A 24,124-nucleotide genomic window follows, 5' to 3' on the forward strand; every position below is an offset into this window, starting at 1 on the left:
CTTTCTGGATCATACCCTGAGAGAGCAGGGTTCTGTGCTTCTCCAAGGATGCACATATTTCTGTCAATGGTCCAACATTACAAAATCCAAGTATCATTTGAAGATAAAATAGTGTTCTAAATTGTAACTGCCTTAGGAGTAGGTGCTAATTTAAAGACCTTGTTTTATTTAATTACATTTATCAGTCAATCAGACAACAAGGGTTTTAAATAAATGTGTTTCAGCTACTGGTTTAGATGCAGGGCAGGTGGTGGAAGAATGACCAAGTTTTTGCTCTCAAGTCATGAGCTTAATTTGGTGAGAAAATATTTATCAAAATAAATGAAAGCATTTATATGCAGATAATTTGAAGAATTAAGTGCTATGAGGGAAACAAAGATTAGTAAAATAATAGAAAGTGATATATGTGGTCATCAGGAGGGTCTTTCTGAAGGTAGCATTTGAAAAGGAAATAGCCATCAGAAGACCATCAGAGCGAGCCAAGAGTGCAAGGACATAGCAACTGGGCTATATATATATATCATACACACTCTCTATATATATTTATATACAGTAAGGAGTTTGGTTTCACTGTAAGAGCAGTGAGGAGTTACTGGAGGGTTTCCACATGCAGTTAGTGGGTTGTGGTTTAGTGTTTAGGAATATCTAGCAGTGTGAAGAATGGACTGTAGAAGAACAAGATGGAGGCAGTAGGCTGCCCCGGTGGCTTAGTTCAGGATGTAGCAGTGGAGATGGTGAACAGTGATTCAATGTCTGCTGTGTTGTGAAAGTTGAACCAGTGAGATTCACATGTGGTTTGGGTGTAAACTAGAAGTAAACAAGGAAAACTGTTAGCTGTTTGGCCCAAGGAGCTGAGTGAATTGTCAGACCGTTTCTGAAAATGGAGAAGGTGACGTTAATGTTTGATTAAGCCAAGTTCAGAGTGGTAATTAGATGTCTTAAGTGAAGGTGTTGATTTGACTGCTAGATGTCTAGTTCAAGGTGGAAATCAAGCCTTGAGTTATAGATTCGGGACTTAGCAGCCTAGAGATGGCATTTAAATTATGAGAATGGATAGGATCACCTAGGGGGAGAGGGGAGAGGAATGAAAAAATGGGAAGGCTACACAAGCTCTGTGGTTTGCTGACATTTAGAGATCTAGCAACTGCAGAAAAGTGATGATAGGAGATCCAGGCAGATGTGGAATTCTGGGAACGAGGAGAAGCAAGTCCTTCAAGAAGGACTTCCTGATCAGCCCCCTCCAGTGCTGCTGGTAAGGCTTGCAGAGTGAGAACTGAGCACAAACTCTGGGCTTAGGCGACCCTGACGAAAGCCATCTCAGTGGAGTGATGGGGACAGAATGAGATATAGAAAGTAGGTAACAGTGGGTGTGGAAATTTTATAGGAAAGTAAACAAAAGAAATAGAGAAGAGCTGGAGGGGGATGCATGATCAAATGAAGCTTTCCTTTTTTTTTTTTCTAAACAGGAAATATTAATACATGACTTTCCAAGGGGGGACCAGAAAGGAGAGAGGGAAAGAGGGCATTTATTGCATCGATTGGCTATTGGGCTATATGCATTATTGGCTATTGGGCATTTATTGCAAACAAAATCTGAGGGAAAAGAAACTGACCCGGAACCCACAGCTGTCCCCAGCTGGGCTGGGTGGTCTCCCCCCACCCCCCCGCGGCACCAGGCCCCAGGCCCCATGGGCCCAGCACAGCCTCTGGAGGACAGAAGGACCCAGCGCACTGAAGTAGCTGTGGTGTAAGCCCACCAACACAGCCTCAGGGCTGCCTGCTCCCCACACAGACCCCCACCTAGAGGGGAGGAGCAGGGGAGGCAGGGCCAAGCTGCAGTCTGGCTTCGGGGGAGCACCCTGTGTCCCCAACATCCCAGCCTCAGGAAGGCACCTTCCAGCCTGCCCACCCAGGCAGCAGTGGACATGATATCACTGCTGCTCCAGGCAGTCCTCGGTCACACCCTGGGCGGCCAGCTCAGCCAGCATGTTGGGAAGGTAGTTGGGGTCAGGGTAGCCGTGGCAAGTCATGTTGTGGTCCATCTCGGTCTTGTGGTGGATCTTGTGCCACACCACTGTGTCGGCCTTGCCTGTGGTGCTGGACGTCCCAACTGTGAAGATGAGGCGCCTCTTCCAGGCCACTTTCAGGAGCTTCAGAACCTTGCAGCCCTGGGCGTTGTCTGGAAGGTAGCACTAGTGGGGGAAGCCTCTGGTGGTCAGTGGCTTTCCAGGGTTGGGGTGCTCAGGGCCCTGGATGCCGTGAGCAGTGCTGTAGATGATGTGTATCGTCCCGCAGTCCTTGTGGCCTGGGAGCGACACCTGGAACTTGAACACCTTTATCTTCCCCTGGGGCTGGGTCCCGGTCTTCTCTCTATAGATGGCCTTGCAGGAGGGGCATTGCAAGCTCCCATCTTTGTTCCCGTTATAGTACATGGCCAGCAGGCACAGCAGGTGGAAGGCGTGGCTGCACTTGGCGAAGCGGCTAACGGCCATGGGCCCCATGGTCTTGCTGTCAGTCATGTTGCTGTACCCAGATGCCACAGACAGCTTCTCCATGCAGATGATGCAGTCCTCATCAGGGGGCAACTTCAGCTCCTCGGTGTACTTTCTGATCACCTGCTCTGGCTCTGGCTTCGGAGTTCCCCCTGCAAGCGCTTGCTGGACCCGGCTTGGCTTTGGCATCTGCACGGGCACAGTGGCAGGGATGCTCCCAGGGTTGTTTGAGGGGCCACTGAGGAGCGAGGCACTGGCTCCTCTGGACGTGGAGGCTCCTGGGGGCAGCAGCTGTGGTCCCAGGTGGGCAAGACTGGAGCAGAAGAAGAGGGACTGGCTCCCCATGGCAGGAGCTGCTCCAGCCCAGGGGTTGGTGGTGTTCAGCCTGGGTGCAGACCTGCTGCTCCAGGTAGTCACAGATGCTGCCTCATAGGCAATCCAGGAGCTGTCATCACTCAGCCACTCCCAGAGGACACCTCGGCCGGGGGCCAAGTGCTGGGGAAACAGGTGCCTCCTGACAAAGGCACATAGCCAAGGCAGTGTATTAGATAATATAAGATGAAATTATTTTATTTTTATTTATTTTAATTTTATTTATATATATTCTTTCTCTTTTTGGAAGTGAGGTTGTTAGTTAAGAGTGGGAAGGAATCTATTTTACTAAGGTTGATAGTAGTCATGATTGTTAAAGTTGGATGTTGACTTGAGTGTTGAGGACATAAAAAAAAATTAAGACTGGTTAGCGTGATTATGGATTTTCTTATGGAATGATTTAGCTCTCAGGGTTAGGCAAATGTATCTTTAAGGTGATAGATAAGCTACTTTTGTTTTTTGTGGGCCATAGCCTCTGTCTCAATATTCGACTCTGCCATTATTGCATAGAAGTAGCCATAGATAATGTAGAAGTGAATGAATGCAGTGGTATTACAATGAAAGTTACTCAAAAACTGGCAATCCATTTGGTGTGAGATGATTAATTTCTTCTGGTTTATCTGCTTGAGTGTGCAGGTAAAGGCAGAAAATATAGGGGTGTCAGTAGTCTCTTCTGCCAGCAAGTATGATGGAATAAGAAAAGGTGCTAGAAGATCAAGCGTGTCTCCAAGAGATCTACGTAAATGTGTTGTGCCATGAACTGTGAGTGGGTTAAGAGAAATGAGGATATGGGAGCCATGATGGAAAATGTAAAGAGGTCAAGTCAAGAATTCCAGGTCTCTGTAAGATAAGAGAATGGCAGAGATTGAAGTGCTAGCATCAGTTTGCTGAAAGTTGGAAGGTGGGGGATGGATAAAGGGAAGTATATGTAATAGAGACTACTCAGAAGTAGAGCAGTTACTGGTGGTCTGGAGGGCAGGAGATTGGAATGGCACAGGAGGAAAGATTAATGAAGTGAAGAAGAGAAGTTGTTAAGTTGAATCAGCAATGTATTTTCCAAGAATGGTGATGTATAAGAATACTTCAAAAAGTTTGTGGAAAATGGAATTAAAAGATAAATTTATCTTGGTGCCAAAATTTTTAAAATTGGAAAAATGAGGTATCTTCAAAAACTTTGTAGAAAATGAGTATTGTGAAAAAACACTAGGTATAGATTGCAATTTTTTTCCTCCAAAATAGACGGCTTCTGGTATCATCTTCTGCAGACTTTTTGAAGTGCCCTTGTGAGTGTTGCTGAAAAGGAAGACAGTGATCTGGACTCTACTGTATTCAGTGAATGAGGAAGAGTGACTGTGAGGTTGGCAGGTGATCGCAAGAATGAAGGCAACAAGGGGTAAATTTGAACTTAGACTTCAGAAGCACAGGAATTTATGAGAGAGCGAGGGGTGCTTCACTGGGGAAAATGAGGCTCCTGAGCCCAGCTACAGGCACAGTGGACAAGGCCACCACGGGGAGGGCTGCAGGATGTTCGCTGTGCACAGTGACAAGCTGGTGTCCTCTCAAGAAAAGGAAAAGGAAGTTCAGCTCAAGACCACACCCTAGGAGAATTTACTGATGGCCAAGTATGAGTTCCAGTGGTGGTACAGGCTGTCCTGTCAGCTGGAGAGAAGGTGGCCACTGAGTGTACGTGACAGACAGCTTGGGATGATGGCTCTTTCCTGGAGGGACCGGGAATGAGTGGGTAGTGTGGCAGTTGGGAGAATAGGGCAATGAAACCTCTTGTCAACTGCCTCCCTTTTCCTTTTTTGTTTTTGAAGTGCTTTTAAAGTGCATTTTAAATAGACTTTTTAATTCACAAATAGTACCATATATATATATATATATGACAATAGAATGTTTTAAAAATCAAGCTAATGCATATATTCATCATTTCACTGATATATTCTCTTTTTGTGGTGAGAATGATAATCCACTATTTCAGAAATTTTTAATCTCATAGTGTATTATTATGAACTGTGGTCATTGTGCAGGGCAGATGCTCACTGAAGCTGATTCCACAGTCTCACTGAAACTTTGAACCCTGCCATCAGTATCACCTTTTGCCTGATACCCCTCCCCTCCCACCTCTGAGAACCACCTTCCTGCTCTGTTTCTATGATATCAGCTTTTTAAGATTTCACATATGAGGATACTATAAAAAGATCATGGGAAAAGCTTGTTATGAAAAAACCATACACGGATTTCAAAATTATTTTGTCTAAAAATAGACTTACCTTTTAATTCTGTTTTTCTGTGAGCTCTTTGAAGTATACCCTCTCATGAGTGAGATCATACAGTATCTTTCCTTTTGTGCTTGGCTTATTTCACTGGGCATGATGTCCAATTCCTTTTATTATGTGAAATACAGTGACCAAATTAAGCTTGTTCAGAAATTTAAATTGGGGTGACTGGAACCATGTTTCAGTAATTACAAAGAAATTTTTTAGGCGTTATGGTTAATTAAAATTAGCTTATGTCTTACTTAAATTCAGGAAAATTGTGTCCTCACTGCATTTTGTGATGGGGTTGAAAGTTTTCCAACCTGCAGTGGATTCCTCAGCTTTGGTGCATGGTAAGTCACATGAGATGTGGTATGACAGTGCCACCTGACCAAAGGGAGAAAAGTTCGTGGAGTTGCTCCTAATTGTGGCTCCTTGGAACTCCTCTGGGGGAAACCAAACTACGTAGTAGAACATACTCTAGAAATGTCTTCGCACGAAGGTCAAGAGACAGGGGTTGGGACCTGGCCTCCTGAGGCTCTTTTCTCTAGGAAGAAGAAGCGTCTGATGCAGCAAGGAGAGACCCCATGTGGGGAGGGGTGTCCAGTGACAGGCTGACAGCAGTGGAAATTCAGGGCTGCATTTTGTGCCCCTGTGATAGTGGGTATATTTTAACTTGATATTTCCTTTGCCAGCAATATGGAAAAGATAATAATATCATATGATAATGTGATATAGGACAGTTGGGTAAATTAAGCCATACAAATAAAATTTTAATTGTATAACTACATTCTTAAGTTGGACTATTCCCTTACTTGCTCTTTATGTGCATAGAAAAAATTTTTTTAAAAAATTGTTTATTTGAAAGGCAAAAGCAGAGAAGGAGGCAGAGGGAGGGAGAGGGGAGAGGGAAAGATCTTCTATCCACTGATTCACTCCCTAAGTGACTGCAATGATCAGGGCTAGACCAGGCAGGAGCCAGGAGCTTCTTCCAGGTCTCCCATGTGGGTGCAGGGGCCCAAGGACTTGGGCCATCTTCTGCTGCTTTTACAAGTGTATTATCAGGGAGCTGCATCAGAAGTGGAGTGGCTGGGATTCAAACCAGCACCCATATGGGATGATGGCACAGCATGCAAAGGCTTAACATTCTATGCCACAGTGCTGAGTCAGGCAAACTTTTTATGAGCCATTCTTGTGAACTTTTATATACTCTTTGTGGGATGTGGCTGAGGCACAGTGGAACTTAAAACTGGATGCAAAGCCACATGTTCTACTCAGAAACCTGCTATTAGACTCTGATAGAATTTACTGAGAGGTACTAAATTACTTTGACTTTGTAATTCTCTCTCTCTCTCTCTCCCCCCTGTGTATGTGTATGTGTGTGTGTGTGTGTATGTATCATTGTTGTATGAGGAAAAGATTTTAGAATACTGCCCCAAATAACTGGGAACTGATTTAAGACTCTTGGGGGATTCCTGAAGGCAGTAGAATGCAAGGATGATTCTGAAACTGCGGAGGGTAGCAGGCTCTTCTGTTAGGGCTAGAACTGGTGCCCACATGGGATGCCAGCACCACAAGTGGAGGCTTAGCCTACTATGCTACAGTACCAGCCCCAGCCTGCCCTTGATTTCTACAATGATCTACTTTCAATTTACTTTATACTCATAAGATTAACCCTACACCCTACACTAAGTAAAGTGTTCAACAAATACAAGAAAACACTGTTCCTCAATGGTAGAGAAAAGGGCTATAAACAGTCATTCAATCTCAAAATGTCAGTTTCATTGCTATACATTACATTTTTGGTACTGTGTTACCACAGATCATAGAAAACAGGATGTTTGTCTTTTTGGGACTGGCTTGTTTCACTAAGTATAATGGTTTCCAGTTGCATCCATTTTGTTAAAGACAGGATCTCATTCTTTTTTTGTAGTTGAGTAGTATTTCATACTACATCTATATCTAGATCTATCTATACCACAATTTCTTTATCCAGTCATCAGTTGATGGACATCTGGTCCATATCTTAGCTATTGTGAACTGAGCTGCAATAAACATGGGGGTACAGATAACTCAAATGCTGATTTCATTTCCTATGGGTAAATTCCCAGAAGTGAGGTGGCTGGATTGTATGGTAGGCCTATAGTCAGATTTTTGAGGTTTATCTCCATACTGTCTTCCATACTGGCTGCACCAGTTTATATTCTTGCCAACAGTGGATTAAGGTACCTTTTCCCACACATCCTCACAAGCATTTATTGCTTGTTGATTTCTGTATGAGAGCCATTCCAACTGGAGTGAAGTACAAACTAATTGTGGTTTTGATTTGTGTTTCCCTGATAGCTAGTGATCCTGAGTGTTTTTTCATGTGTCTGTTTGCCATTTGCATTTCCTCTTTTGAAAAATGTCTGTTGAAGTCTTTTGCACATTTCTTAACTGGATCGTTTAGTTGTTGTTGAGTTTCTTGAGCCCTTTATAGATTTTGGATATTAACCCTTTATCAGTTTCATAGTTTACAAATATTTTCTCACATTCTGTTTGCTGTATCTTCACTTTGCTCAGTGTTTCCTTTGCAGTTCAGAAACTTCTTAGCTTGATATAATCCCATTTATCTATTTTGCCTTTGATTGCCTGTGCTTCTGGGGTCTTTTCCAAGAAGTCTTTGTCTATACCAATGTCTTACAAAGTTTTCCCAATGTTCTTCTCTAGTAATTTGATGGTATCAGGTTGTAGATTTAGATCCTTGCTCCATTTTGAGTTGATGACAATCAACCAACCATAAATGTATGCATTTATTATGGACTCTAAGTTCCATTTCATATATATATATATATATACACATATATATATATGGTATATACCGGTGTGTATGTATATATATATATATATATACATATATATATATATATGGTATATACCGGTGTGTATGTATATATATATATATATATTTCATATATATATATATATATATATATATGGTATATACTGGTATATATATACCGGTGTGTGTGTGTGTGTGTATCATTTTCTTTTTTTTTAAAGATTTATTTATTTATTTGGAAGTCAGCGTTACACAGAGAGAGAAGAAGAGGCAGAGAGAGAGGTCTTCCATCCTCTGGTTCACTCCCCAATTGGCTGCAATGGCCAGAGCTGCACTCATCCAAAGCCAGGAGCCAGGAGTTTCTTCCTCTGGGTCTTCCCACGTGGGTGCAGGAGCCCAAGGACTTGTGCCATCCTCCACTGCTTCCCCAGGCCATAGCAGAGAGCTGATTATCCTTCATTTTCAAAATTGTTTTTCTATACTGGGTCCCTTACATTTCCATATGAATTTTACAGTCACTATGCCAACTTCTGAAGAAGAGGCAGCAAGAATTTTTATAGGACTTAAAATGTTAATCTTTCTAAAAATTTGGGGACCATTATATTAACAACATTAAGTTTTCCAACCCAGGAACACAATGTGTTTCTCCCTTTATGTAGATATTTAATTTTTTAAAATTATGTTTTGCAGATTTTAGGTTTCTATGTGGAAATCCTTTTGAAAATTGTATTCTTATATTTTGATAGTAATTATAAATGGAATTGTTTTCTTCATTATTTGTTCACTGCTAACATATAGAAATATAGTTTATTTTGGTCTATTGATATTTTATCTTGCAGCCTTGTTGAACATGTTTATTAGCTTCTTGTGGATTGCCTAGGATTTTCCTCGACTTAAGATCATGCTATGTGAGAGTACAGATGATTTTACTTCTTTTCCAAAGAAGTTGCCTTTTATTTCCTTTATATTGTGTTTTCAATTACCCTGGCTAAAGCCTACAATATAATGTTGAATAGTAGTGCTGAGAGCAAAAATATTTGTATATTTCCTGTTCTTGGAAGGAAAGCTTTCATTTTTACTACTTGTGTTAAGCCTTTGCATGCTGTGCCAGCATCCCATATGGGTGCTGGTTTGAATCCCAGCTGCTCCACTTCTGATGCAGCTCCCTGATAATACACTTGTAAAAGCAGCAGAAGATGACCCAAGTCCTTGGGCCCCTGCACCCACATGGGAGACCTGGAAGAAGCTCCTGGCTCCTTCCTGGCCCAGCCCTGATCATTGCAGCCATATATTTGTGAATATCCTACATTTTCTTATGTATTGATTCCTAACTTCATCCCATTCTTAACTCATTCCATTCCATTCCATATGATTTCCATCCTTCTATGTTTACTAAGACTTGTCTTATTGCCTTACATATACTCCATCCTTGAGACTGTTTCATGTTCACTCAGGAAGTACATGCGCTCTAAGATTGTTTGATGTAGGTCTCTAAGAGGTCTGTTAAGTCTAGCTGGTGGGCAGCATTGTTCAAGTCTTCTATATGCTTGTTAATTTTCTTCTAATTCTTTTCAGTATTGAAAGTGGAGGTCTTTGTCTTCATCAGTCATTGTTGATATTTATTATTACTTAGAATTGCCTAAGAATCTATAATTATCTCAAAATAAAAGTTTATTCATTTTTAAAATATTTTATTTATTTGAGAGGCAGATTTACAGAGAGAGGGGGAGAGAGAGAAGTCTTCAATTGCTGATTCACTCCCCAAGTGACCACAATGACTGGAGCTGGGCCTATCCAACATCAGGAGCCAGGAGCTTCTTCCAGGTCTCCCACATGGGTGCAGGGATGCAAGCACTTGGACTATTTTCTACTGCTTTCCCAGGGTGGAGCAGAGAGCTGGATCAGAAGAAGATCAGCTGGGCCAGGAACTGGCACCCATAATGGATGCCGGCACCACAGGCAGAGGCTTAGACCACTGTGCTATAGCCCTGACCCCTAAATTTTAAACCATCTGTATAGGCACTGGTGCTGTGGCACAGCAGGTTAAAGCCCTGGCCCACAGCACCAGCATCCCATATGGGCACAGGTTTGAGTCCTTGCTGCCCCACTTCCAATCCAGCTCCATGCTAATGTGCCTGAGAAAGCAGCAGAGGATGGCCCAAGAACCTTGGTCTGCACCAATGAAGAGACCCAGAAGAAGCTTCTGGCTTCAGATTGGCTCAGCTCCAGCCATTCTGGGCATTTGGGGAGTGAAATAGTGGATGGAAGACCTCTCTATCTCTGTCTCTACTTCTCTCTATAACTCTGTCTTTCATTTAAAATAAATATTTAAATAATGAAGCATCTGTACAAACTTCTAATTGTAATGGAGCTCTGTTATTGGTCCCTTGTTTGGCTTTAGTTATTGGAGACCTCTCCCCACTTCACTCCTCTCAAATTGAAAGCCTTATCTTTGCTGGTAAATCTAAAAAGAAGTTGCATTTAACATCCTGTTCTTGAAGTGTCAAGATGAATCAGAATACAGCAGTACACAGCAGGTGGCAGAGCCTGAGCCTGGACATGACCAAGTTGATCTTGGAGGGATTGTCCAAAGGTAGGGATGATTAGGTCTCAGTCTGCAGAGTGGAGTTTCAATTATAAGTCAGTAATAGAGTTAGAAACCAAACCGGTTGAAGTCAATGTAGTTAATGTAGCACAGGTGCAGTTGAAAGTCAAAAGCTAAGAGGACACAAGCAATGAATGGGAGTCACTGTGTCGGAGAGAGAGCAAGCAGGTGCCAAAGTGCAGATCAGGGGTCCCACCAAGTCAAAGCAAGTGCTCTCTCTGGGAACGTCTGCCAGGCCTGGCAGGGTTCTTCTCCATGCCTTATTTCTGGCTGCTTTTATTTGTGCTCCTCTAGAGGATTTTCCTACCTCTTTAAAGGTGCCCAGGACTTCTGGTGGTCAGTGGGCTCCTTATGTGCCTCCAGGAAGAGGACTCCTGCATTTGGTAACACAGGCTGTGCAGGGTCTACCATAGGCTGAGTGTTGCACCATGGGGAGTGTCTGGTGCAGCCTCTGGCCCATAGCAGAGACTCAACAGATGTGATTTTCTGTTTGCTGCTCTGAAGTTGTGCTGTGTCTTGTATACCATTGAAATTGCACTGAAATTGCTTACTTCCACACTTATTTATGTGTTTATTGACTGGCTCTGGCACTCCTTAAGATTCCCTTGGGGAGAAAACATGGTGTAATGAAAAGAAGCTACCACTGAGCACGCCTAGCTCTGAAAACTGCAATGATTGAGGCAAATTATAGAATGTCTGTGTATACACACGGTACACATGCATAGCCATGCAAACATGTGCACCTGCATGTAGATGCATACACTGGCACCACACACACCAGAGCATGGCTATTGTAATTATTAAGTTTGATATTTGTAAAGCACCAGCACTGGGCCTGCTGACCAAAGAGTAGAAGTTCCTTAATATTTTCTCTCATTTCTCCTTCCATTCCTCTGCCTCAGCTTTTGCACCCTCCCCGCCATGTGTGTGTGTATGTGTGTGTGTGAAAGAGAGAGAGAGAGGGAAAGAGAGAGAGGGAGAGAGACATTGAGACTGGCTTTTATTCACTTGGAAAAATAAGCTCAAACATACTGGAATCTGTTGTCCAGAATGAGATTCTGGCTTTAGGCAAGTCAGCCACCAGATTTGATAATTTTGTTCTTGAAGCTAACCATTTCTTGTGGCTAAATTCACCAGATGGAGCAGAAGTAGGAGGGTAGGTACAAGAGTGCTCCTGCTGGAAAGAGGCTTATTTTGCCCCTTAAATACACATGAGTGTTCCTTGCCTCTGCTGCGCAGGAGACTCAGGCTCCCATGACTGTGTCATTTCTTCTGCTTCCCCTCCATCCTCATAGAGACAGTGGTTGTTCTGCTGCACCTGGATTTTGTTACCATGGTTATAGCTGCAGTCACTGATGGAGAAGGGTCAGGGAGCTGTATATTTATCAGGACAAATTATACTGACATTTAAATTAGAAGCGTCATCATGGAGTACAGCTGCTGAGGAGTGGGAGTGCATGTGCCCCCTTTGCAACTGGGATGTGGAGAAGACTCTTGTCTCCTTCTGTGTGTGTGTGTGTGTTCATGTGCGTATTCATCCCTTAGCCTGTAACATGTTTGGAGGTCTGAGATTCTGGTTGGGGATAGGAAAGAGCCTTTTTATTGTTTATTTTTAAATTTATTTTCATCTGCTTGAAAGGCAGAGTGACAGGGAGATGGTGAGAGAAAGATCTGTCATTCTCTGGTTCACTCTCCAAATGCCTGTAACAGCCAAGGGTGGCTGCTGCTGAATCCGGGAGCCTGGGACTCCATCAGATTCACCATGTGGGAGCCAGGGCCCAAATATTTAGCCCTCATCTGCTACCTCCCAGATTTACATTAGCAGGCAGCTGGATGGGAAGCCAAGTAGCCAGGATGTGAACCTGCACTTCAGTATGTGATGCAAGTGTTCCATGCCATGGCTTAGCCTGCTGTGCTCACATGCCTGCTTGAAAGCCATTTCAATGAGTTGAGGGGTCAGTGCTGAATTAGAAGTTTCTCTTCAGATGCTATAAATGATGACAAGCCAGTCAGATGTGAGCAGAGAGTGATACCTCTAAAGCTTCAAGGAGTTGAGATGGATAGCCAGATGGACAGAGCTTGGGAGGGAGGCAGCAGTCTGAGGAGGGGGGAGATGGGACAGAGCCTTGGCTAGGTGGGTGCTGGTATCTACAGTCTGCTGCTGAGCCCTGGGGCCTGGTGAGCTCGTGGGAGGTAGCAGGTGGATTAGCTCAAGGATGCCCATGCTGTCTGGAAAGTGGCAGGACCAACTATACTACTGAGTTGTGTCTTCCCCTCCTTTGGGAAGAAGATGCGTTTAAGGACAGACTGGTTGCAAATGTTGTCTTTGTGCAGTAGCAGGCTTGAAATACATAAAACATCTCCACACAGAAGTGAATCTGCCACTGGAGCTGTGTTCTTCCTTGTTAGTCAATTAACAGATATCTACTGAGTTCCCACTCCGTGCCAGGGCTGAAGGAGCCTCAGGCCTGCATTGCTGTTCTTTGTTCTTAACCACAGTGTCCTCACCTTAATTCAGCACCTGCACTCAGATCAAGTGCCCCCTCCTGAGTCAGGCATTAGGACATTGGAGAGGCTAAGAAGCTCTAGGCAGAGCTCTAGGAAAAACCTCTAACTGGCTGTAGATTTAGACTCTACTCTCCAGCAGGTAGATGGAACAGAGCTCCTTGAAACCTCTGAGCCAGTTCCTAGCTTAGTGCCAAGAGTCCAGGACGGTGCTGATGGAGGGATGCCTTGCCCACTTTACCTCATTTTTCTGGTATTGAATAATCTAAATGGAACCACTTCCATGAATACTTTGGGAGATGAAGAGCTTAAACATTCTGTGTTCTCATTGGTTAGTCTGGAGAGGATGTGTATGTGGCCAGCCATGTATACATAAAACTCCATCCATTTGTGCTTTTACCTCTATGTGTACATCCAAGTGGGTGCCTGCATGTGTTCAGGTATGCAAATGTGGGTGTGTGTGTTTGTGTGTGCATTACATACAAGGGGACTTCAAATAATTCCATGGAAAGTGTGTATTATGAAAAAAACCTATGAATTTTAAAAGTTTTTTTGCACCAAAATAAGCTTATCTTTTATTTCTGCTTTTCAAGAACTTTCTGAAGTCCCCTCATATGTAAAAGACATCTCAGTGTAGGCATTTGGAAATCAGAACTTGATTTGAGGGTTACTGCTTCTTCTCATAAGCTCTGTGATCTTGAGCAGGCAACAGTAGCTCCATGAGCCACATTTTTTCATATGAACCTGGAAATAATTAATCCTATATAACAGGCATCTTTGGGAGGATTATATGCAATAATTAATATAAAGCATCTGTCAGGTGCCTGGTACCAAAAGGGTGATTAACAAATATTTCAGCTCTCTTTTCTGCCTTCCCATCTCCCAACTGTGGGAAGGCATGCCTCAGATTTTATCATCCTCAGCTGGAACAAATGGCTCTAACTTAGGCATATCAGTAGTTTGATTTATAGGCAATTTATAGAGTTTTGTAAAAGCATATTCACCTACTTGTTCTCATATCCATTGTCCACAGCAAAGCAGTCAAAATCATTCTTAAAGAAATTTTTTTAAAAGATTCGTTTATGTATTTGAAAGGCAGAGTTACAGAGAGAAAGGGAGACACAGAGATCTTCCATCCCCTGCTTCACTCCCCAGTTGGCCACAAAAAGCCAGGGCTGGGCCAGGCTGAAGTCAGGAGCTAGGAGCTTCTTTCAGGTGTCCCACATGGGTGGCAGGGATCAAAGTACTTGAACCATCTTCTGCCTTTCCAGAAGCATTAGCAGCTGGGTTGGAAGTGAGCAGCTGGGGTTCAAACTGGTGCCCATATAGGATGCCATCTTGGCAGGTGAAGGCTTAACTTGCTGTACCACAATGCCAGCCCCAAAGCCATTTTAGTTGGTGACATGTGGAAGAAAGAATGAGAAGGCCCAATCAGAGTAGCTGTTATCCATGACAGCAATGCCTAGGCTCCAGCTCCCAAGCTCTTGACTTGAACAGAGGAGGATAGGACTGCTCCATATAGAATGACATTCAGACGCAGATAAAGTACCCTCCTTGTCATCCCTTTTTTGTGTTTGGCCACAATTGGTCTCCAAGTCTTGGAATGGCATCCCAAGGAGGAGTGAGGAAATTCCCATTGCCTCCAGATTTAACAGTCCTTGTTTGTGGTTTCATATCTGAAAGATCAGAGGCTTTGTGTCAGGTGTGAGAGGCTCTAGGGATGCCTTCCTGCTTGGTCTAGAAGAGAAGATGAGACCTTTTAGTACAGCCCTGCCACTGGCAGGTGATGGCTACACCTGGGCATTAACCTTGAGCTGGTTCCCTCTAAGAAGTGGCTGACACTACTCTTGCATTGGTGGCTCCCTGTGTTTGGGACTCCCAGCCCACCTAGGATAGGGGTTCATGGCCTGTGTGTTTGTCTTCATCCGTGTTGAGAGCCACGCTGGGATCTGTAGCCATTGTGGCTAGGTTCAAGAGTGGTTTAGTTGAATCTAGGGGACAGGGTTAAGGAGAAGAGCTGCAGTTAGACTGTGGAGGGTAGGATTTAGTGGAGACCAAGACTAATGTGCGGTCTCTGCATGGACTTTCTTATAGCTGTGCAGGTTGGCCAGTGTTAAGGTGGGCCAGGGAAGAATGTAGAGGAAGTAATGACCTTGAACAGATATTACTGAACTGCTGAGATATTTACTGCAAAGGAGCTATACTCATTCCTTATTTATCTGTTGCCACAGGATCACATGGATTCATAAATGCAAGAAGCCAAAGGCCTTTATTTATTTCCACTTTACCCAGCTGAGGCAGGCAACAGCAGCCCTGCCCCTACTCCATCCTTAATGTCCTTCAGGCATGGGCTGAGGAGAAGTTTCCATGTCTGTCTGTGGGTGTGCAATCCTTAGTCAAACTCAAGTGTCACCTTTAAAAATTTTTTCTTTCCAGGATCAATTCTTTAAAATCACTTACAGTTCTTTATTCTGTGTGCTAGCTTGGTTTCCCAGAGGGCTAAGCTGGCAGGCCATATTTGGAGTGCTGATTTGAGTCTTGGCTGCTCCACTTCTGATCCAGCTCTCTGCTAATGTGCCTGGGAAAGCAGTCAGAAGATGGCCCAAGGAATTGGGTCCTTGCACCGTGTGGTAAACCTGGATGGAGTTCCAGGCTTCTGGCATTGGCCTGGCACAGTCCCTGCTGGTGTCAAAGTCTTAGTGTTGAAGTCCAGTCAACTGCACTTGAGTTCCATCAGTAAGAACACTAACCAAGGCTGGTGCCGCAGCTCACTAGGCTCATCCTCCACCTGTGGCACTGGCACCCCAGGTTCTCGTCCCAGTTGGGGTGCCAGATTCTGCCCTGGTTGCTCTTCTTCCAGTCCAGCTCTCTGCTGTGGCCCAGGAAGGCAGTGGAGGATGGCCCAAACACTTTGGGCCCTGCACCTACATTGGAGACCAGATGGAAGCACCTGGCTCCTGGCTTTGAATCAGCATGGCATGCCGGCGGTAGTGGCCATTTTGGGGGTGAACCAATGGAAGGAAGACCTTTCTCTCTGTCTCTCTCTCTCACTGTCTAACTCTGCCTGTCAAAAAAAAAAAAAAAAAAAAAAAACCACAAAACACTAACCAAATATTTCTCTTCATTGAATGTAACTTAGTATCTGTCATTGTGGCTAATCAATTTTTAAGATTTATTTTTATTTGAAAGAATTGCAGAGAGCTCATTAGATCTTCCATCCAATAGTTCATTCCCCAGCTGGTTGCAGCCCTATGAGTTATGATTTTTTTCTCTAGTTTTTTGAGAAGCTGAAATGAAAATTTATTAAAAAGCTTCTATCTGCTGGTTCATTCACAAATGGCTGCAATAGCCAGGGCAGGGCCTGACTGACCAGAGCTAAGAATCCATCTGATTTTTCCCAAGCACATTAGCAGAGAGCTAGATCAGAAGCAGAATAGCTGGAACTCGAACTTGTCCTCTCATATGGGATGATGGTATTGCAAGCAGTTGCTTAACCCACTATGCCACAATGTCAGCCCCTAACTAAAAATTTAAATATTTTCTGCTCAACTTCTTACACACACACACACACACACAAAGACACTTGAAAATGTGGACAATAGAATTAAAAGGTATTTTACATCTATGTATAGGTGTGGAGGACATGTAAATCTATATATGAGTGTGCACACACACGTGTGCTTGTACAAAGTCTGTGATACGCAAGAGCTTAACTGTGTTTGCTTCTCTGTTGTCTTCATTCTCTATACTGCCTATGTTAGGCAGGAATATAGTTTAGGTTAAAACAAATAGGGATGGGATTTAGTGGTTTCTGTAAGGTGGAATTCAAGGAATAGAATTGACTCAGATAGAAATAGATTTTTTTTTGACAGGCAGAGTTAGACAGTGAGAGAGAGACAGAGAGAAAGGTCTTCCTTTTTACATTGGTTGACCCCCCAAGTGGCTGCTATGGCCAGCGTGTTGCAGCCGGTGCACTGCACCGATCCAAAGCCAGGAGCCAGGTGCTTCCCCCTGGTCTCCCATGTGGGTGCAGGGCCCAAGGACCTGGGCCATCCTCCACTGTACTTCCCTGGCCACAGCAGAGAGCTGGACTGGAAGAGGAGCAACTGGGACTAGAACCTGGGGTGCCGGCGCCACAGGTGGAGGATTAGCCTAGTGAGCCACAGCGCCGGCCAGAAATAGATTCAAAAGATCAAAATATTATCAGCAAATAACTAAAAGCTCAAAAGTTTCATGAGGACACTGGCATTTCTTTTCATACCTCTCTGCTGTGTTGCCTCTGGGTTTTTTATTGAGAAGACTTTTTCCCACTGTGATACAGATGTCCCCCAGGCACTAACTGGCCTGACCCACAGGCGGCAGAAGTTCTGTCCCAAAAACTCCAACAGTTGTGAAGCTTGATCAGAAAGCTTGTTCCCTGACTGGCCCTGACCTCCAACTCTGGTTATCAGGCCTGATTCAGGGTCTGCATTCCCATGGTTTCCCTCCAAATGCCTGTAATAACCTGGCTTGGACCAAGCTGAAGCCAGGAGCCAGGAACTGCATCCAGGTCTCTTTCAGGGGTGGCAGGACCCCATCATGTGAGCTATTCCCCAAGGTCTGCTTTGGCAGAAAGCTGGAGTTGGGAGCCGAAGCTGAGAACTGAACCCAGGCACATGGATGTTTCTTAACCATTAGGCTAAACAGCTGTCCCCAAACAAGGCTCTTTAGACTAAGGGAGAAGGAACTTAGTGCTTGGCAGACAACACAGTCCAGGTGATGATTCTGTCTGGTTTTGGCTATAGTAGTCTTCCTTACTTTCAGCTTCGCTTTTTGTGCTTTCCATTACTTAGGGCAACTACAATCTGAAAATATTACTGAAGTGCAATGCAGAATTAAAGCATTTTGAGAGAGAGAATATTCACATAACTTTTATTGCAGTTTATTGTGATAATTGTTATATTTTCTTACTAGCCATTATTGATCTCTTAATTGTGCATAAATTATAAATTTAACTTTATTAGAGGCATGTATATATTGAAAAAAACAGTCTTGCATATGTAAATTTGATATTATGCATGCTTTCAGGCATTCATTTGGGGTCTTGCACATTTCCCCTGTAGATCAAGGGAGGCTAACTGTAATCTGTCATTGTCTGCAACATTTGGGCTCTGGACAATGTCTCATGGCTTTGTTTTCTGTCCTGTTATTCCTTAGCCCTTTCTTTCCAGACTGGAAGCTTCAGTATGAATGTGCCTCCTCTGGAAAAAATACAATGCATCCAGAATGAACAATGCTTGTTTGAAATCAAACATGTAGATTTAAGTGTTCCTCCTGCAATCCCACCACCACTACCACCAGCATCATCAAGAATATCCATTTCTTGAATACTTAACATGTACTAGACCCTGGCTAAATGCCTTGAAACAGAATCTCATTGTATCTTCACAATAAAACATCATCACCCTTTGTCTTCACAATGGGACAGATGTCTTTGTTTGCTCTATTTTACAAATAAAAAAGCTGAGACTGAAGTCACAGTACACAGAGCCAAGATTTGAATTGGATTTTCTGGACTCCAGGTCCTATGCTTTTAACTAAGCTCTATGCCATTCCCCCAAATCATTGTAATACTAATGATTTACCTAATGTTAACATAATTTTTCCACTTTCTGAGCACTGTTTCTCAACATACAGCCCATGGACCACTTATATCAAAATCACTTGGGATTGCATGTTAAAAATTCAGTTTCCTGGGCCTTATCAGAAATCCTGTTGGAATCTGTGGGTAGAGTGTAATGATGATACTTCTCATGTGATTGTTTCCAAAGTGTGAGAGCAGTTGTTGAAGGAATTGTAGGACGACCCCTCTTCACGCTCATTTCAATCCTTTGGTTACTTCCTCATGACAGTTCTCTAGTCAGCAGTAACTTGAATTCACTGAGAAGGGGGAACCAGGAGCAGCAGTTGGCCAAGGTCAGGATTCTCAATCTGACCTTAAGGTTCAAAGTTTTGTCTATAGGGAATGAGAAATTCTAGCTCAGCTAGAAAAGCTCCAAGTTAGAGCTGCTAGCATGACTGGCTCATTCCCATCCTCCAGTTCAGATAAATTTCTCCTGTTGTATTTATCATTCTTCTTTATTTCTTCATGGTATTTGCCCAAACCTGTAATTATTATTTACTGCAGTCCCTCCTTACCTGTGGTTTAGCTTTCTGAAGTTTCAGTTACTTATACTCAACAGCAGTCCAAAAATATTAAAGGAAGAATTGTGCAAAGAACCAATTTGTAAGTTTCTCACACCATCATCCTCTGTCTTGCCTGGGAATTGAATCATCCCTTTGTCTAGTGTATCCACATTGTATAAACTACCCTCCTGTTAGTCACTGCATAGCCATATTAGTCTCAATTATGAAAACCTATACAAGTTATTAAACTATCTGAAGTTTCAGGTATCCACTGGGGAAGTCTTGGAACATATCTCCTGGGGATAATTGTGTTAATCCTCTCCTTCTCTGATTAGAATGCAGCTTCCCTGAGGGTAGGGGCTTTGACTTTGCTGAGGAGAGTCACCACAGAATCCAGAGACTAGCACACGCCTTACACCTTGTAGATGCACAGATACTTAGAAGAATGCATCAGTGATTTAGTGGAAGATGCATGGCAGTGGCAGTCTCTTGATAGTAACCTAAAGGCTGGCACCAGTGTTGTGGACTGAAATGCTTTCTATCATTTGAAGTCAAGCCTCAGCAGCCACTTGGGAGCATGAGAGTAGATGCCAGTATCAGTTAGAATAAGCAAGTATGTAGGATCCCCAGCAGCACTCTGATCCAAGCAGCTGTTTGAAACAAGTCAGAGGCCAGATGGAAGATGTGTATTAGAGATTATGGGAAAAATAAACCTGACTGGCCCATGGCAGGCCAGACCCTGGATTTGGGCAGGATTTCCTGGTGCCCATGAGTAGTGTAGGCTATTTGTATGTGTTCTGTTTGGTTGGGTTAGGCCCAGTGGAAGGAGTGGGCAGAGATGAGCCTGAGATGTACGGTTGTTATAGGGGAACTTTCCCAACCTTTATGGCTTTCACAGGTGGCCTTCTGCCTGAGAGCAGAGACCTGGGCAAATAAAACAGATTATTTTAGTCTCAACTGTCTAACATCTTCATCTATGTCATGGGTATAAATGTAGAGATAGCATATGATGATCAGTGGTTCTAAGAAACTTGTTCTCCATTCACGATTGCTGTCCCTGGTGGCTGTGAGGTGGGGAATATTTGGGTGTATCCCTAACCTTGCACCCCATGCTGATGGGGAGGAGGCCTTTTCTACTCTGTTCCTTGAGGCTCTGCACTGAGACATGAGGCACAGGCAATAGTAATATCTTTTGCTCTTGATGACACAGGCTCTTGCTCTCCTCTTTTGGAGGTTTCCATGCCTGCGTTTCCTATTCTCTGGGAGGTAGTGTAAAAGGATTACCTTGGCCCAGATCCTGAAATGTCTCCCCCAAATGCTGAAATGCCACATCAAGTGTTTCAATGTCTTCGTGTCTCAGCAACAGAATGTTGAAAGGTTTGAATTCTGCCTCTAATTTATGACTATTCTCTGCTTCTAGAAATTTATTGGTGCAGATTTCAGTATAAAATGAATACATGCTCATTAAAATATTTAGAAAATATAGTAAATTAGAGAGGCAAAAATAGAATTAGTAACACTACATCCCCAAAAAACCACTGCTAATATTTTAGCTTATTACTATCCTACAAATTTATTTTGAACAGCTTTTAAAGGTTTGTGTTTGCTTTACATAGTAGTAATCATGGCTGTATACACAATTTTGTATCCCCAAGTATAAAATTATAATGGTAACGTAGCAGCTTTTCCCTGTTATTATAAGCTATTCATAAATATCAATTGTGTATACACAGTTGCTTTAATCATTTCCTTACTCTTGGACATTTAGGTTGTTTGCAACTATTGAATAATGCTGTGATGAACATCTTTACATATAAAACATTTCCTACATCAGGAAATTTTTTTTCTTAGTGTGAATTTCATGGAAATGGAGCTACAGTGTTCATGTTTGTAAATTACCTTTACCAGCCGCTGATAAAGTAACTTGTGCAAATTATAATAAGGTGCCATTTCCACTGGGAACTTGACTGCCATCTATAGGAAAATTGTCTCAATAACTACATCTATAATTCTTGTAAGGAGAGTAGCGCCCCTTGGAGTTGTTCAAAACTCAACCTGTACAACCATAAGTGGCAGACCTGATGTAAATATTTATAAGATTCCAAACTCCTTTCCATATTTTCTTTATATATTTGAGAGGCAGAGAGCTCCTGTTTGCTGATTCACTTCAAAATGTCTACAGCAGCTGGGGTTGGGCCAGGGCTGAAGCCAGGGGCTGAGACACAACCCAGGCCTTCCACATGAGTGCCAGGAATGCAGTTACTTGAACCATTGCTGCTGCGTCCCAAAGTGCACATTAGCAGAAAGATGGAATCAAGAGCCAGAACTGGGACCAGAACTCAGGTATCTCTATGTGAAATACAGGCATCGTTTTCCCCCCAAAGATTTATTTTATTTATTTGAAAGGAAGAGTTAGAGGAACACAGACACACAGACATACACACACACACACAAAGAGAGGGAGGGATGGAGAGAGAGAGTGAGAGATATTCTATCTGCTGGTTCACTCTCCAGATGGCTGCAGCAGCCAGAGCTGGGTCAGACTGAAGCCAGGAGCTTCTTGCTGGTCTCCCATTGGGTGCAGGGGCCCAAGCACTTAGGCCATCCTCAGCTGCTTTTCCCAGGCTGTTAGCAGGGAGCTGAATCAGAAGTAGAAGAACTGGAGCATGAACTGGTGCCCATATGAGATGCTGGCATCACCGATGATGGTTTTACCTGGTACCCCATGATGTAGGCCCTGGATGCAGGAATCTTAACTTCCAGGTGAAACACTCTCCCCAGTTCTCTTAATGGTAGTGTATGAGTGTGCCATTTTACCATGCTTTAGTATGGAAACTTATTTTAATTGTTCTAATTTTTGAGGGACATGGTACTTTATTTATTTAGATTACTAATGAGGTTTAAAAATCATGATTTTAGTTTTCTCTAAGGAACAAAAACTCTTTTATCAAAGATAGATTTTTCTTTCTTTTCCAACAAAGAAATGTTAAGAGGAAGTTGATAACTGAGGCTAGATCTGGTGCCCAACTAGACAGAAGGTGTCTGTGGCATATGCCCAAGTCTAGGTCTCTGTGGCTGGGAACACACGGAGTTGGCTCTCGGAGTTTCCAATTCTCACTTCTAAGAAGGATTCCTGCTGCTCTTCCCTGTCACTCTGGATTTACCCAGGGAGCCCTTGGCTGTCCTGTGAGGGGTGCAGAGTGGGAATGTGCTCTGCATGAACCCACCAGGTGGCAGCTTCTTGGCTTGCTCAGCTGCGTCCCAGAAGCCTGAGGCATGGTGGTGGTGCACCAGCACCAAAGTGAGTTCTGTGCTCAGGAGCTCTCCCCTGAGCAGTGGGCCACCTGCTGAGCTGGCCGGCCACAGTATGCTTGCAAGGCCTTCCTGAGGCCCTCATCCACACTTCTCTACACACTGTGAGGTCTTCTCAGCTAGAGCCCGTGCTTAGGCTTCATCCATCCAAGAAAAGTGTATGAACTCCACAGTTTTCAGCAACTGCTCCAGTCCCTGTGTGCAGTGGCCAACAAGGACAAGCTTCCTGTCCTTGTAGAGCTCTTTGCGTCTGGCAACGCAGAAAACCGATGAGTGGTCAGATAGGTGAGTAAGGCAGTGATGTGCTCCTGAGTGAGGAGGGTGGTGGTTGGCACAGAAGGCTCTTTTGAGGAGATGGCAATTGAGCTGAGACCTGAATGACCTTGTAAGCCAAGAAAGAGGGAGCTCATATCTATTGAGACATTACCAGATGTTTTTTTGGAGGGTATAATTTGATTAATGTATGTTTCAAGCTGTAGGATTGTACCCGATGGTCATAGAGATGAAGGTCCTGCAGCCCATAAGCTTCAGAGCCAAATTTGTGGTCTGCGTGTATGAGTGAAACCCCTGTGCCCTTTGCACCAAACCAGATCTGTATAAAAGGGGGCTCATAGGCCCTGGGGCTGAGCAGCCACAGTCCCTGGGTAGTTGGGGCAGTGATGAGAGAGGACGAGACTGAGAACAAGAATTATTCCCTTCCCCTGATTTCCCCCACCATTTTTTTCCATCTGAAGTTCTCTGTGATTATAATTGGAATGTTCCTTGGTGGGCAAGGCTAGCAGAATGGATAGAGAAACAAAACATGCTGCCTCAGAAAATCTCACATATACCCTTCTCTACCTCCAGAGAAGCCAGCCTCTACTGAGGAGATACAAGTATGTGACACATTTCTTTTTTTTTAATTTTTATTTAATAAGTATAAATTTCAAAAGTATGACTTTTGGATTATAGCAGCTTTTCCCCCCATAACCGCCCTCCCACCTGCAAACCATCCCATCTGCCACTCCCACTCCCATCCCATTCTTCATCAAGATTATTTTTCAATTATCTTTATATACATAAGATCAATTTAGTATGTACTAAGTAAAGATTTCGACAGTTTGCACCCACACAGATACACAAAGTATAAAGTACTGTTTGAGTACTGGTTTTACCGTCAATTCTCATAGTACAACACATTAAGGACAGAGATCCTAGATGGGGAGCAAGTGCAAAGTGACTTCCATTGTTAATTTAACAATTGACACTCTTATTTATGATATCAGTGATCACCCGAAGCTCTTGTCTTGAGCTGCCAAGGCTATGGAAGCCTCTTGAGTTCACAAACTCAGACCTTATTTAGACAAGGCCATAATCAAAGCGGAAGTTCTCTCCTCCCTTCGGAGAAAGGTACCTCCTTCTTTGATGGCCCATTCTTTCCACCAGGATCTCACTCACAGAGATCTTTCATTTAGGTCATTTTTTTGTCACAGGTGACACATTTCTTTTTATCATTTTAAAAATTCTTTTTATTTTAACTTTAGATTTTTTTTAAGTGAGTTTTACTATGTTTATCATCTTGCCTATCAATAGACAAATTCCTCTGTCCCAGATG

At 43.3% G+C, this 24,124-nt stretch overlaps 1 protein-coding gene across 1 annotated transcript in view; it reads right to left on the bottom strand.

Moving 5' to 3' along the window:
• Positions 1–1,931: 1,931 nt before the first annotated feature.
• Positions 1,932–24,124, bottom strand: part of LOC133775820 (probable E3 ubiquitin-protein ligase DTX2) — a 29,668-nt gene continuing 7,475 nt past the window's right edge. The window contains 1 exon segment of the mRNA XM_062214305.1: positions 1,932–3,006. Coding sequence (XP_062070289.1) covers positions 1,932–3,006 — 1,075 coding nt within the window.

The sequence above is a fragment of the Lepus europaeus genome, chromosome 17 (genome assembly GCF_033115175.1).
Source record: "Lepus europaeus isolate LE1 chromosome 17, mLepTim1.pri, whole genome shotgun sequence".
Classification (NCBI taxonomy): domain Eukaryota; kingdom Metazoa; phylum Chordata; class Mammalia; order Lagomorpha; family Leporidae; genus Lepus; species Lepus europaeus.